The sequence below is a fragment of the Falco naumanni genome, chromosome 8 (assembly GCF_017639655.2).
Source record: "Falco naumanni isolate bFalNau1 chromosome 8, bFalNau1.pat, whole genome shotgun sequence".
Taxonomy (NCBI): Eukaryota; Metazoa; Chordata; class Aves; order Falconiformes; family Falconidae; genus Falco; species Falco naumanni.
The window spans coordinates 371,163-387,788 of record NC_054061.1 but is presented as its reverse complement, the minus strand read 5'-3'; the positions used below and the strand labels follow the sequence as shown (position 1 = coordinate 387,788).

General features: G+C 39.6%; 1 protein-coding gene across 4 annotated transcripts in view; it reads left to right on the top strand.

Moving 5' to 3' along the window:
* Positions 1-13,908, top strand: part of NR3C1 (nuclear receptor subfamily 3 group C member 1) — a 229,927-nt gene extending 216,019 nt beyond the window's left edge. For 3 of the 4 annotated variants that reach the window (XM_040604260.1, XM_040604259.1, XM_040604257.1), the window contains 3 exons: positions 8,378-8,508; positions 11,486-11,643; positions 12,607-13,908. In XM_040604260.1, coding sequence (XP_040460194.1) covers positions 8,378-8,508; positions 11,486-11,643; positions 12,607-12,759 — 442 coding nt within the window. In that variant the 3' untranslated portion in view covers positions 12,760-13,908. Of the gene's footprint in view, positions 1-8,377; positions 8,509-10,089; positions 10,232-11,485; positions 11,644-12,606 lie in introns of those variants that run through there. The other variant, XM_040604258.1, reaches the window with a different exon arrangement.
* The last annotated feature ends 2,718 nt before the right edge of the window (positions 13,909-16,626 follow it).

Below are 16,626 nucleotides of genomic sequence, written 5' to 3'. Positions count from 1 at the left end.
TATAAAGGCATTTTGTCTCTATTTTGAATTAGTTGCTGAAAATGCTTTGTGGATGTAAATCTTCGAGGTTGCTGGCCAGAGCCATTCAAAACCTAGTTTACCCATCTGTAGATTCCAATTAAAGCAATGTTATCACTATGGATTTGCCATTTCTTTTGTTCATGAAATGGTATAGCCCATTTGTGGGGCCTGTAACTAATAAATATGATTACAAAGGGCCTTTGACACATACAATCAAAAACTTTTTTTGGCATCGCAGTTTCGCCAGCAAGAATTTAAGAAGTGATGCAGGTATGACAAGGTTTTATTCATGTCTCAATTTTACTGTGCTTAAAATGGAGGCAATACTAGTGCTTTTGGCATGCTTTGGGACAGTAGTTGTAGTATTTTTGTTCCTATTGCACTTCAGTATCAGATGCCCCAAATCCATTCTCTGTTTAAAAAAAGTAATAATAATTGTTATGGTTTCTATGTAATTAGACATTTACATTTCAGAGTACTTCTTTTTCATGTTTCTTTATTCCCGTTAAGGGGTTTTTTTCAATTTAAATATTTGTCCAGGCTTTTATAAACTGTAACCATTTGTTTACAATAGTATTTTTTTTTAAAAAAGTGAGGAGCAGATGACAGGTGAAGACCAATCTGTGTACTTATGTTCATTAAACTTCTTAGAATATGTCTCTGGAGTAAAATGGTCTCTGTGGTAGAATCAAAGTAATTGATGTTTTCACTAATAGGTGTAATAGTATCTAATTTACTTTAAGTCAGAGGCCTCCTGCTGTTTTATCCATGGCTCAAAACCAGAGCTTTCCAAGTTAAGTATTAGGTACTCCTAAAAAATCCTGCAAGGGTAATCCTATTACAGTAAATATTCTCCATTTCATTCTAGTTACGGGTTCGGTACATAAATTGTTTATCAACATGACATTTGTTTTCAATACAATATGTAGACTGAGAGAACTGCAATTTCTTCTCCACTATTCTACACGTTCCCAATAAAACTCTCCCTGGTTGTAACTTTTTATGTACCGTTCATCGATAAGATATAGCCACCTCTGAGTTAAACATGACAAATACTGAATAATATATAAAACCACTGCATGAGTTATAAGAAGCTTACGAAGCACAGTACCGCAGGGAAAGCCAGAGGGGCCATGCCACTGGGGAAGCACCAAGCACTAATGCTAAAATGTTGGGTAGGACGACAGACATCACAGTCATCAAGAAAAAAATGCACTTTGATTTTAATGATCAGATGTGTCCACTCTCTCTGCTTGATACATCATTCAAAAGACAGTGCTGCAGTACATGATATTCCCTAAACCATTCGGGGGTTTTATTCAGTGCTACTTTCTGATACACATCTTTGTGACCTTTCACCCAAACAACTCCTTCCCAGCACCAGCACCACCACCACCCCTAAAGCTCTTGCCTAACATTTTAGGTATGCTACAAACAGGTCCAAGGTAGAGTAGTAAGTTAACTTTATTTGATGAAAGAATCCGATATTTCTTAATTTAACCATTATAAAATAAATGGGTAGAGTAGCACCTCTCAAAGTCAAAAAAACTTCGTTGTTTGATAATTCTAAGAACAGTTGTAATATTTGGTAACACTACAGTGAATTCTCTGGAATAATAGGGAAAAAGTGAGTTTTCCTTGTAAATTTTAGAGCTTGGTTCCACTAAATACAGTTAGGCGTAGGTGTTGCATGTGTAACAGAATTGGAACCTTAATTTTGATTGTCTGAAGTCTAGGATCATGGTCATTTGTACAGTTAACTGAAGCAGTCTGCATCAGATTTTTGTGATTCCTATTCAATAGTTGCAGATTTCTGCATGCAGATAAAGAGACCTAAGTTCAATTCTGTAGGTCTGTTCTTTATATGAATATTTTTCATTTGTAACTAAGAATTTGTTCTGGCTTCGTATCTATTAATTGCAGATTCAAAGCATTATTTCAGTGGAGGACTAGAACAGAATTGTATGTCTGTACCCATACTGTGTTAGAATACAGTAACTGCAGGAAGTCTTCCTCTCTTCAAGCCACAGCTTTTAGATTGGTGATGTGCTTGTTTTTCTTAAATGGAAGTATAAACAAGTGGAGGAGTTGGCAAAAGAACTTGCAAGCCTCACGTGAACCCCTCACGCAGACTTATTTCAGCCTTACAAAATAGTGGCAAATAGTGACATGGATGGGTTTGCAGTTCTGTTGTGTAATTTGAGTTTACACATCAAACACAATTCAGTGTATCACATAGTGATACACTATGATAGTGTAAGTGATAAACATCTCACTGTATATATAGAATTACACATATTCAGATCTCAATTAGTATCATTTTTAAAAAATACATATAGCCTACTTTTCACCCCAAAAATTCCTTTAATTTAACTTACAAACAATTGGCCTTCAGAAGGGTCATAAGAAAAGTATGAGTGCTACTATGTACAACGTAAATCAAGAAATGAAACAGACTGGCAACTTATCACATTATTTCTTTATATTCCTTTGTGTCTTCATTACAGCAATAAACTAGAGTTGGTCTCAAACCGCTTCCTTACTGCCATCATTATCTGTAGCTTGCAGCAGTTTAACTCAGATGAAGTATTCAGGGATGTGAATGCAGGGTGAGTTATTGAGTAATGGTTGCAAAGAAGTCAGTAATACCTCGTATCTGCAACTGAGAGCTAAGGTTGCCCAGCTAATGTTAATGGAGGCAGGGGGAATAATACATAACAACAGAGCGTACAGTGCCTTCCACTGTGTTAGTTGTATGATTACAGATAAGTGTAATTACTTCTCTTTTAATTTTCTTTGGGTTTTAAATAGGTTTCTAGAAACCATTTATTTTATTCAGTTTCTGAGCTTTGAAGACTTGTCCTCTTACTTGGTACAATTCAGTGTCTTCACCTTCAGGAAGAGAAACACTGTTTTAGAGGGGTTCTCTAAGCCTAGGTGATTTAAATGGACATAACTGCAAAATATTGGGAGATTGATTCCTTTATGAGGATAATAAGACTTTCTTTAGTTCTATGTATCTGCTCAACCATCTGAGCAACATCAGTCTTTCATGCATTTATCCTTGCACTGACCCTGTCCAGTATTATTCTTGAGTAGTTACTGCTTACATACATGGAGCAGCAAGATCCACTAGTTCATGTCAGCGCTTTTCAGGCAACTGTGTGTAGCTGGGCTGTACATAAAGAACCCGTCTAATCCATTAAAAGGTTTGTCATGCTACATTTTCAGCTAACAGATCCTTAGTGTTTATGAATACCTTACCGTGAATGCACAAAAAACTTCCCAGAAATCAATGGATATTTTTTTGCTTAGTGCTCAGGTAGCTTCAGCTGTAGTAGTGCTGAATGTCACTATTCTGCTATTCTAAGTACTATTGTAGATTCCTCCATAACTGAATTTTCCAAGTATGATCGATGCAGTCTGTGGTGGGAAAGAGAACTAAACACTCTTCTTCTTAAGTCTTAAGCTGGCAGCCTAGTCATTTCACCAGTCTATTGAGTATTCCATTTTTATGTCTGTACTCCTGTCATTTCTTTGGGGGGTGGGGGGATGGGTGGCACGACACCAAACCAAAAAGAAGGTCAGTCATCCAATATATTTGAATAATGTTTATCACATATTGGACATCCTAAGTTAACGTGTCTGGTAGAGCGGATTATGAAGTTGCTGTCTATGAAAATAAATTATTTCCCATAGCATTTGTCAAGTGCAGAAAAGGTTCACCGTATGTACACACCGTGTTGTTTTCACTTCATACGCATACGCTGCATCTGTACAGTGGAGCTTTTAATTTGTTTGTCCACAAAAACCAGAAAGACCAGATGAGTTCTGAAGGTCCAGCTATTGTTTCTACTTCATATTGTCACTTCATTCCTCCTGCGTCCAGCTTTTTGAACTCCTGGCTATTCCAGTTGATCCAGGTCTTGACGCCAAGGCCTCTCTCTCAGGAGCTAACTAGGGGCAGGGGGGCAGTTCAGGCAGCACGCAAGCAGGGAAGTTCACGGTGGTCCCTCGGCTGCTTCCTGCCTTCGCCTTCAGGGAGGGGGCAGCATCAAGGGCTGCACAGCATCAAGGGCTGCAGACCTGAACAGCTGGCACTGGTAAGCCTGGGTAGGAAAATGGGAAGCATTTAGTGCTCCCTTACATTCAGTGATCTGTTGAATGGCAATTACTGCCCGACCCCCTTTGCGCTTCAGTCAGCAGAAAAGCTGCCTCTGGGTTGCACAAGTACACCTCCAGTGTGTAAAACTGCCATTGCCCTCCCCACTGCATTCTCTGCTCAGGGAAAAACTCCAGAGCAGCCCTTGACAGGTTTCCATCTCCAGGCAGGTTGGGGGGAGAGGGGATTCCTACTCTTCATCAAGTGAGGGGCAAAAATGCATTTTGAGTTATTTTAAGTCTTCAGAAAATATTTCAGATTTACATTTCTATACTTCATTTCTGTATAGAAATAACATGCTTTAATGGATCAGTGTGTGACTGTTCAGTAAGCTCATAATTTTATGTTTCAGAACAAGAAAAATGGTATTTTTTTAATGGAGTTATGTCTATACTAGCTGGTAGTTTTATATCTAATGTATGTGTTTTTATACACACACAAAACTCAATTCAAGTTGTTGAAAAAGCTTGGCAGCTTAATAAATCAGGCTTTAGGCTATCGTTTAGTATTTGGAGATTGTATAAACCTGTGATTTTTTTTACTATTGTATAACTGCACAGTTCATGATTCAAAACATGCTTTTGTTGGAACTGGCACTATTACTGTGTCATCTTTGGGCCTCTCATTATGTCACGGTGTACATGGAATTACAGTGAGCAACTAACTAGTGCACAACTGTGTTCATCAAGTAGTAAATGTCATTTAGTCGCTGCCTAGCTTTAGAAGTTCTTGGGAGTCTGTGTCTTAGGATTTTGACTCTGTTTGCATACTCGTCATCTTAGCTCTTTGCTCTTAGGTTTGAGGTCAGTTCCATGGTCTCATTTGCCATTATAACATTACATGCCATACAGAATATCTGTATTGGTGTTACTTGAATAGAAGGAAAATAACAAGTGGTTACAGTTCTATAAGCAGGGGTTTATCGGTTCTCTTATTCCCAGAATTGTTTCCGAACATTCTTTTGTAACTAATTCTGTGGAGTTGGTATCATCTGTTTTTCAGAATACCAGCATCTTGTTTACTGATTTTTATTCTTTTATAGACTTAGCTGAACTGAATGACTCACAGCAGTGTTGAAAATAATCACATGCTTTTATCATCAACATGCATCCCACAGAGAATGCGTATGTACATCCCATGTACATTATTACATGGGCTTTCACAGAGCTAAAACTTACAGCTCAACTAGCGTGTTCCTTGCCAAGGCAGCTGGTTACAAAAGCAGAGGAATACTGGATACTTGCAAGAAGGCAATTCAAATCGGACTAGATTTACAATCACTAAAGCAGGATCCCTTCAAAAGTGATAAAATACCGTTAGTCAGTTAGTCTCAATCTATAGGAATAGCGATAACTGCTAAAGCACTGAACTGCTGGGACCTGCCTGGCGTCACTGGGATCTCCCAGGGGCTCCACACTGGCTCTGCCTCCTGTGCCAGCAGCTGCTTGGCTCTGTGGGGTACAGGCAGCTGCCAGACCCTACAGCTCCCCCTGATTGCCAGCCCTGGTGGCCACCAGAGCTTTACTTGAAGACTCCACAAAGTCCATATGGTTCTGTAGACAGTTTCTGCTAAGAAGAAATCATATGTGATGTCATCGTTAAGTGTAGCATCTATTTTAATTAGCTTAGTACCTAGTTTAAGTATTGCATTTGGTTTGTGTGAGTAAATGAATTCAGGAAGTTGCTAAATGCGCTTTGTAGGGAGGGGTACCGGTGAAACAGAGCAGGGGGCAAGGAGAGTGCCCTGAAGCCACTTCTCTTCACTGGATGTTTGGTCAGTGACTCGCCCGGGTCCTGGAACAGCCTCCCTCCACACACAGCCTTGTGGCAGCTGAGATCATCTGATGCGCTCCAGCCAGGAGATCTGCGAGGGGAATGTCTAGGACCTCTTCCCAGACCACTTGCCAGCCTTAAGGGACTATCCAATGAATCAGCTTCCCTCTTGTTCTGACACAGCCTGCATCCACTGCCCTCGAGGGCATAGTGCAGAGCTCATCTGTGCACTCAGGCTTCTCTGAAGGGAGGGAGGCTGTGCTTCACTCTCGTTTTTTGAGAACTGCAATTTGCATAGCCTTGGTATTACCAGAAATTTGCATGTCTTCATACAGATTCTCAGACTTGTGGATGCAATTGTATATACAGCAGATGGAAATAAATCACAGACTGACCCATTTCATAATGTTTATTTTAACCTTCTGCCCAGAAATGGTCATAGTTTTACATGAGGAAAACTGCTGAGCCCTGTCATAGGATGTGTTCAAGTTACTCAATTCGAAATATGTAAGATGCCCTTCAGTATGACCCAGAGGGGTTAGGAGAAAATTTGCCAAACAGCCAAGGAGTGGCTTTGTATCAAGTGCCCTGGGAAACAATCCTACAGCTGAACCTCTTACACTTACTCCTATTTTATGCAGTTTACCTCCTGTGCGCTTTGTATTCTCACTGTTACTCCTTGATTATTGAACTCAAAACATAATGTCAGTGTTTCTAGATTTGTGTACATGCATGCATGTATGTATAGCAGTAGGTACCATTTGTGTGCAGTGCAGTGCCACAGGATCATTTTCCACTGAAGGAAATGTCCAACAGCATGCATTTGGAAATGATGGGGTTTTAGACTTGTATTTGAGTTGGTTTTAACAGTTTCGGTAGCTTGTATTTCTTGCTGCCTTTCAAGATCCATCTGAATTCTTAGGCGTTTGCACCTTGAGAAAGGTGCATGTTTCTTCTTGTTTTCATTTCATTCATCACAAGGATGCTTGTTGAGGGTAAATTACAGAATTCTCTTGCAGGGCGAAGGAAGGGAGAACTGGAAAATGATAGCACCTTTGGAGGAATTGTAGTAGTTTAATAAACCAAATCTTACTCTTAACTTATACTGGGATTCAGTTCTGTCTGTGTCTTTGTTTAGATTATAATATCAAATAGGTGATGTTTTATAAAAGCTGACACACAATGAAAATTAAATTGCTAGCATCACTGTAGAGAGATTGTGTAGTCATTGCATTTGAAAAGTACTATTTTGCTTACTGTTTCTCTACAAAAGTTACATGGAAAAGCATCAAACTCTCTTACACTCTTCAGAATTATTTTGTTCTTCTTGTTCATTTCCCACCCAAAACTGTAATCCAGCAGTATTCACAGTAACCTGCCGTAAAAGCTCATGTAAAGAGGATCATTGCATCAGGTGAGGTACTAAATAAAAGGAGGAGTTCCTTTCTTGGTGCAGGGTTTCATTAAAATAGAAAATATAAAATGAAAAGAATATATAAATACGTAATGCTTGTCATTCTGATTTCAAGTAAGTGCTTTCCAAGATTTTTCCTTTGGTTGTTGATGTGTCTTTCCATTTATGGTTAGAAACCTTATTATTAATTACAGTACAAAGGTAATTCAATTTAATTACAGTACTAGGCATTGCTTTAAGAATATAAAAGGATACGAGAAGTATAAAGTCACTTTGAAAATTGAGAAGTTACAGAAAGTTGATGCTATCACTAGTAAGCAAATATCTATTCAATTTAAGTGAACTTCTCAAAAGTCTGGAAAGAACTGGAGAAATCTCTCTAGTGTAGTATACCATCATGTTTCTTTACACCAGGGGTCCTCAAACTTTTTAACCAGGGGGCCGGCACGGATGAAGTGGCAGGCAGCCATCTGCAGCTGCTTGGTTTTCCCCCCCAGCCCCCGGCGGGGGGGAGCAGGGGGGTTCTGTAAATACTGGGGGCAGGATTGAGGACCCTGGGGAGCTGTATCCGGTCCACAGGCCGTAGTTTGAGGACCCCTGCTTTACACAGATTAAATACTTTAAGACTGCCAGACTTGGAGAGCTTTGTCTCACAGCGACCTGATCTTTGTCGAGTTTGTGCTGAACTGTTGTGTTGGCTGTGGATAACAGCTTATTGATCGGTGCTTGGTAAAGACAGGCTTCCTTTATAACACTGGGATTTAATACATCACGCTCCCCTTGTGCTGCAGTTGTGGGCCAGTGTTTGTAGTGGCGACCAAGACAGTCAACCTGAATGGGTTCACTGGAGAAAAACCGAATGTAATTTTGCTGTGAGATACATCATGTACTAGTTTATCATCTTCCTCTACAATGCTGCTGCTCCTGAATGAAGCGTGGAAGAACTTGGATATACAACTTTTAAATATCTAGATGTTTTAACTATTTTTTATGCTTTTATTTATCAGACAGAGAATGAATCTACCATGTATGTATGAACAATGCAAACACATGCTTATGGTTGCCCGAGAGCTATCACGGCTACAGGTCTCGTATGAAGAGTATCTCTGCATGAAAACATTACTTCTCCTCTCTACAGGTAAGTGAATGGTTAAATGCCTATGTGACAATGTAAGTTTTAACTTGCTAGTATTATGAGTGTGGATGTGTAGTTTAAAATTGCGTTAGGCATCTGGTGGCAAATAAAAGCTAGAACGTGTTTCTTGGCACCTGACTATTTAGGGTTAGTGAAGGAAGTTCTGCTTTTAGCAGGTAAGACGTTTATGCTAAGGTACTATGGATTGTGTTCAAAACTTCACAACTCCAACAGAGGTGCCTAACTCAGAATTGCAATTTAAAATTCTTCAAAAATATGCAAATCACAAACAGGCTGAGTAGTTCAGGACACAGAGAAATGGGCAAAGCTATAACTTCATGCCCATGAAATATTTAAAACCGAACCAACCAAAACAAAAAAAATCCCCAAAAAAACACCACCACCTGTAAGGAGGTTCTGATCCAGTGAAGCAGCTTCCCCAAAAAAAAGTTATCAAACTCCTCCAGAAGTTGTTTAAAAACTGTTAAGTACAAATACGGCTTTTTGCATTTGCCTCTAAAAAGTATATGGCAGATTTACGATACATATCGTAGGATAGATTTATATAGTACACTACATGGTGGGGTTTATGTCTTTCGATAGGATATGCTATAGTTAAAACAAGTCACAGCTTAGTAAATTCCTGTTGTCTGTACTGCATGAAAGGTCAAAGTAGGGTGTCAGGATAATCCTTTTAGAATATACAGAAATAAACTAATATGAGACGTTATGTAAATTAACTTTTACGTTGTTGTTTTTACCCTGTATTGACACTCACTGGTACCTAGTGACTGTTTCCTCCTCGTGCACTGTAGGGCTGTAGCCCCTCGAGGAAGGGGCTCGCCGTAGCAAAGAGTACGTGTGCATGCTGTGAGTAGGCGTGAGCCAGGTGTCGCTCCACGCGTCTGAGCAGTTAGAGCGTGTTCCTGCCTGTGCTGTGGCTGACACGGTGGTACCTGCAGCCCCCCAGGACCGAGACAGCCGAATCTGAAGCAGTGACTGTCATTTTCTGGAGCCTTTGCTGAGTCTTCTTGACAGATTATTTTTGTTTTAGTGTGGTGGCAGGTATGCTGGTACGCTTTCGAATTATCAGTAAGAGCAGCAATGCAAGTAAAGATTGTTCAACGTAGTACTTCTACGAGATGAAGAGTAGGTATTTTTAGAAGTTTAAACAGTTTATTGCACCGAGGGTTCAAACATTCCTGACCTTAAGTATTTCCAGTGAATGACAGCGTCAATCAAATGAGAACTCATTAGCTGTGGCTTTTCCCTAATGAAAGCAGGGGGATGTCACCACATAGCATAAGATGCTCAGGGAAGCCCAGGGTGCCAGGTGCAGGTGGGAGCGGTGTCGGGCACAGCTCACCGCCTGACCAGCTCCTCCGCAGGACCAGCACACCTCGCCTGCCAAGCCCAGGACTGGAACAAGGGCTCTTCTCAGAGGAAGCTTCCAGTTCCACACTACTGTGGGCTTTGTAGGAGCTTGAAACTTCCCTGAAACTGCAGATTCAAAGCCGTTTCTGAAATCTCTCCCAGAAATTCCTCAAGAGTTTTTGATGTGGTGTAGGCCAATTTTCCTTACAGGAATTGGAAATTTCCTTTAAAGAATTTCCACGGCAGAGATGGTGAAGAGACAGACAGCTCTTGTAGAATTAAGCCCATTCACGAGTGGAGTACGGCAGGCACTGACGTTAACCAGCAGAAGGGCCTCTTTGTTGTATTTAAGGTGAAGGACAATATATTTTCACATTTCAAGTATGTACGTCTTGTAAGCGGTATATTGTGGAACTTCTGAAAATTGAATAGCTGAAATTTGTATAGATAAATCCGTTACTTCACAATTTTAATTTATGTTTATTGTGTTTCTGCGTAAGTTTTCCAAGAGAAGAGGAGGAATCCCATGCGGGTCTAGACGTGTAGCTCACATAGATGTAGCTCTCAGACCTTTTCCATTTAAATTACTGAAGCAACAATTGACATGTTGTCATCTCCTGTGTAGACAAGGCAGAGAAGATCTTCACTCCCAACATCTGGGAGATGCTGACAGTGCGGTGAGGGTTGGGGTCTGTAAGGAAGGGAGTGTGCTTTAGGGGCCTCCTTCCTCCTCTCTTGCTTTCAGTTAGCTCTGTCTCAGCGCTCTCTCTATCTCCAGCTCTTTCTATTCACTTTGCCAAGATAATGAAAGGCTTCAAGTCAAGCATCTTAAGGACCACTGGGGTCCATACGCTTGATTTGACCTGATTTGCTTACTAGCTCTTGGCCTTTAAGAATGATCATCCTAGTAGGACGATGTGAGCACAGGGACTTAACATGGATTTGAGTCTGAATACGGGCCTCAGTCCTCACTCCTTGGGTTTCCAGCCCACAGCTCCTCGTCTCACTGGCACTATCCTGATGTCCCATCCCTATTCCAAGAAGCTGTGCCCAAGACCTGAGTCCTTGCTGGCTTGGGCACTCAGTTTGTTGCCCAGTCTCTCTGTTACTGCCTTGCCCAGATGCGTTATTTGATCCATGTCAGGAGGCTTGGAACTAAATGATCTTTCAAGATCCTTGCCAAGCCAAGCCATCTTGTGATCCTAACCTTGCTCTTCCCTCGGCACAGAGAATTTTTATGGAATCTTTCCAATGTCACATTTTCCCAGACGTGGAGAACAGTGGAACACCATCCCTGGTGGTCCTTCAGCAAGGCAGTTCCATGGCTTAGTGTTGTTGCCTCCATGGTACAGTTCACTTCCTTCTATTCCTTGTTGGGTTACCTTTGGGGTTTTTTTATGTTATATTTTGCCAGCAGTCCTGTGCTATTTGTTCAACTTTTCAACTGTCTCAGTTTCTGCTCCCTTTCCTTGTCTCTCAGCTGATACTTCATGAAGTCCAAGTCCTTTTTCCTTTGGTCATTTTTGTGTAACTAAGGTAAGAGAACTTAAATAATGACACAATTCATAGATGTATAATGTGTTAAAGGTTCATATCAATGTTACAGTTCCCAAGGAAGGCCTGAAGAGTCAGTCTTTATTTGAAGAAATTCGTATGACGTACATTAAAGAGCTGGGAAAGGCCATAGTGAAAAGAGAAGGGAACTCAAGCCAGAACTGGCAGCGATTTTATCAACTGACTAAACTGTTGGACTCTATGCATGATGTAAGTTCTTAAATGAATGCTTTAGACATTCCAGATAAATAAGTTTGTGGACGTGACAGTAATCTCCCCTATCCTTTTTTTTTTTTTTTTTTTTTAAATTTAAAGGGATAAATACCCGGGGGGGGGGGGGGAAGTTGGAAGAGGTGGTTGTGCTCCCCTACTCTCTAACTAAAGGCTAATTAAAAGAGGTGAACATTGTGCTTTCAGGCTACTTTTACAGTGGACTCCACAGCAATTAATTTTATAACTAGCGTAATTCTCAGTCTCTCAGGCTTTTAAAAATGGTGTTGCTTTAAAATGGAGGAACTCAGAAATCGTAAATGGTTTTGCAGCAGTAGCAGAGATGTGAAGTTTAAAAACACTATTAGCTCGGAGGCAAACTATTCAAGAATCTGTGGACTTATTTGAAATTATGTTTAAAATAATGCATTAGTTCTATTCTTAGTATTGTAGTGGTCTAATTTTGCAAGGAATTTCAGAATTCAGTCTGTCTCCTTCTGTGGTATAGTACTCCAAATTGTGTGTATAGTACAAAGTAGTCCAAGTAGTGTTTAAGCTGGATAAAGCAAGGGAAACTTTGAGACCTCAGAATTACTTTTTGTTGTTGTTGTTGTTGTTACTGCACCAAGCACCTGGAAGGATCTTACTAAGCTTGTCCATATGTATGATGTTTATATGCTAGTCTGGGAATTGATAAAAAATCGCTTCAGTATTTCTAAAGACCTTGCAGGATCTGTTCACTTGTCTTACTTTAGAATTCCATTTACAAGACTTACTAATTAAAGTGAGGGTAATAGTGCATGTCTGCCCTGAGTTGCAAGTATTATCTGAGCAGGGTGTGAGGTGTGCTGGTGGTAGGTGGCTGGCAGCACGTGCAAGAGTTGGGAAGGAAGGAAGAGTGTAGGTTTATAGTTCTTCTGCATGTGTTCGTGTGAAAGTAATTCTTTGCTTTGTCACTTGTAGGTGGTTGAAAATCTTCTGAGCTTTTGCTTCCAGACATTTTTGGATAAGTCCATGAGTATTGAATTCCCAGAAATGTTGGCAGAAATCATCAGCAATCAGATACCAAAATATTCAAATGGAAATATCAAGAAGCTCTTATTTCATCAAAAGTGACTGCCTTAATACAAAAGGGTTGCCTTAAGAAAACGTCAAATGATAGGGTTTTTTTGTAAAGAAAAAAAACAAACAACAGAACTTGTTAATTTTGTCCTTGCAGCGGTGTTTCTTTTGTAATTATGCACTACATGTGGTTTACAGAGGGCCAAGATTTAGGCTATAGAAGCAGCGTATTTCTCACATTTGGTAAATTATTGGAGAGAAAGGAAAGGAAAATAAATCTTACTTGTCAGAAATTTTCTCTCTCCCCTCGTGCAACATCCATGGATGCATCAAAACCACCGGTGACAAGATCTGAGGCTGTGTTACAAACTTTCTGCTAATTAATTTCTGCAGTTGGCTGGAGACAATTTTCTAGGCTTTTTTTTTTTTTTTTTTTTTTTTTTAGTAAAGTGTTTTGGATATTTTTTTTTAAAAAGTTAAGGTAGCATTTTGGTTTATGCATGTAACCTTAAGAAAGTTTACAAGTGTATATCAGAAAAGGGAAGTTGTGCCTTTTATAGCTATTACTGTCTGGTTTTAGCAATTTCCTTTAACTTTATATACCGTGAACTAGGCTTGTTCATTTTTTCTTACATAATTTTTTTGTAATACTTCAAGATGCCTATTGTACAGCTGGTTTTTTAAGGTGGGGCAGCTTGTAGCTTTCCTAAATGACCTCTAGACATTAATCCTTGAGTATATTCATGTGAAAATGGGATGGGCTTTTCTAACCTGATAACTTTCAACTGTCAAAGTGACCATAAAAAATTGGCCTTTTTTTAAGGTCCAGGGTGGGTGGGAGAACACTCAAATCTAATTTAGATAGAGGCAAATGAAACAAATACTTTGGTATATGTGCAAAAAGTGTTGGATATGCAGATTCATAGAAAGTTAACCCAATCCTAACTGGATGTAAATGAGCAGGTTATTTTATATAATGGGGGGGAGGGTGGGGGGGGGAAGCCTGATTTTTGCATAAAATGCAACAGCCATAACTATAAGAGTCATGGGCTGCATTGATGCCAAGAAGATCAGTCCTGACTGCCCATCAGGAAATTTTCAGGAAAATATGCATAGCTTAAGAAAAGTTTACTTCTATGTGGAGAAACTCACATTTTCTATACACTTAAATCTATCATCATGCAAGTATATATATGGAAAAATACCATTGACTGAAGAGGCAGACGTGTAATTATTCCCAGTGGTCTGGTTTTGTTCTGTTTTCCTGTATCGAATCTAGAAATCTCTTCAGTGAAATGTTTACCGTCATGCAGGCAGTAAAGCAGAGCAGCTGCACCAGCTGACCGTAACTCTGGATATCCAGGCTCCAAACTCCTGTGGTTAGAGACCCATTTTCACATCACCTGTCACTGACTGGTTCATCCTCTTTCCTGGAGAGCAGGAAGGCTCCGCTACTGATATTGTGGTCTTAGAGTTGTACGTCAGACTTTCTGTCTTTGTAAGGCTGCATCCCTTCATACTGAATTACTAGTGTGCCATAAAATTACCATAGGTCTTGTGAATTTCTCCTTGTTGCCATTGATAACTATATTTTAAAACGTTTAGAAGCTGTAGTAGCCTTTTCTATGTGCACCTTAACAATTTTCTGTATCACAAAATTTAAATATTTACTAAGCCACTCTAAAAATTTGATTTTTACTTAAAGTGGCCAGATTATTTGTGTAATAGAAATGAGAAAGATCATCTGATAAAATAAAAAACCTAATATATTTTTATATTTAGTTATAGTTTCAAATATGTATAATCGGTATATTCGCTGATCCAAGAAAAGAAGGGAAGGGCTACTGCAGCTTTAAAAGCAATTTATTAAATGATTGTAAAATAGCTTGTATAGTGTATAATAAGGATGATTTTTAGATGACAGATTGCTTTATCATGATACATGTAATTATATTTTTTGTAGGGGTCACAAATATGCTGAATGGTAACTTGTACAAGTTGTGGTTTGTCTGGAGGTAGTACTGAAGGCATCGGTGTTTTGTATCCAAAGAAGTACTCTGTCTAGAAAGGAAAACCTATGTTCTGTAGATGTTTTTAGGGTTGACTTTATGTTTATCAAATCACTGTGTAAAAATTCGAGTTGGCGTTTGGGTGGAATACTCCTATCTGTATGGTTAGTTACCATTCACGATTAATGGCTAAATCAGACCTCCGCTGCAAAAAATGTAAGCCGGAAAGATGCGTGTGTATGCATGCATACATCCACCTCTGAACATACGGGGTTAATTTCATATACAGCCTCACATACCACAGCAAAAACAGCTTGAAAAATTTGGCAATAATACGCATACAGGTACCAGCAATATGTAAATATAGAGCATAGGTTGTTCACAATACACTAATACATTTCTATTGTTCAGCAAAAGTTTGTTTCCAAGTGAAACAGGAAACTAAATTTTCATCCTTTCTTAAATCTCTTTTTGAACGTTATACCTATTAAAAAAGATACTATATTCAGTACTTTGGAGTAAAATATCATCTTTAATTAAAAAAAAAGTAAGCATTCTCTTCTCTTTGATCTGTAAAGAATATGTACATTTTGTAACAGTTAACGTAAAGTTCAGTATTTTAATTACAATTTTCAGCCCAACTCGATGAAAATATTCACGCGACCCATTTGAGATACAGATAGGAGTTTCATGCGCTTTGCTTTCAGGTGGGCTCTTCAGTTAAAAGGAAAACTGGTTTTTACTTCAGAGAATTGTTTTTAAGAATTACATCCCCAGATACCTCAATTTGAGCTTGTATGAAAGAACGAGTGTGTGTGCATGTATGCACACGTGCAAACATTTGTGCATTTGTATACACAGAGATACAAAACTTTTTTTTTTGCCACCAGGAAAGTTAACTACAGTGAACACGAGCAAATTATCACCATCTTGAGAGAACTGATAATGTAGGAGAAGAGAGGCACTCTACCCCCTTTTTGTCTATATGCCTGTATATTCGTTTTTAGTTTATGGATTTAAGGAAAAAAAAAAAAAAGGAAACTGTGATGTTAGAAGAAAGCAATCGCCCTGTATGTGCTGTTAAGTTTTAAACTTCATTATTAAAAATATGTAGTACTTTAGTAAGCAGTAAGAAGTCCATGTCCTGTGTATCCGTAGTCCTTGTAGCAGTGGGTAGTATCTGCACTCTGGATAAAGCAGGGAGAATTCTGACTTCGTCTCTTCAGTGCCTTATCACAAAGTGCATGCATCTGACCGAGGGACGGCCGCCGCCGGCAGCTCAGGACACGCACGTGCTGTGTGGTGGGACTTGCACACGACAAATGCTAGCGATGGCCTTATGTAGGAGAAGCCAGGGAGCGGGGATGGAGCAGGAGCTGCTGCCAGCCTCACACAGCCTGGGCATCGCCCCCAGCGACAGAAACGGAGGAGCTTTGCAGCTGGCAGAGGAGGGAGGGGGCTGGGAGTAGGTGCCCATTGAAGCCGAAAAACGACCTTGCCATTTTTGCAGGAAAAAGGTAGAAAACAGGAGGAAGTGCCTGGATGAACAACAGCAAAATCCTGTTTCCCATAGTCAAACTTCAGCGAGTGAGGACTTCAGGGTCATACCTTAGAGTGAGTTTCTTAAGAGATTGTGTGTATTACATACTAGTCAAGCTCTATCCTTAGTCCAGTCTGCAACCAGGTGTTGCCAAGCCATCAATGTTACATAGGAACCAAATTTTCAGGAAAAGGATTAGGGCCTCTAAACCAGCAAGAGGCACTCGTTTTCTGATGAAAGGCTGTGTGTATGAAAATATCCCCACCTCCAAACTAATTCACATAACAGCATAGAGTCAGCAATGTGTCATTATTCTATTTTGTATATTAAACAAAAGATATATACTGGGGACAAATCCTATATCATACCGGT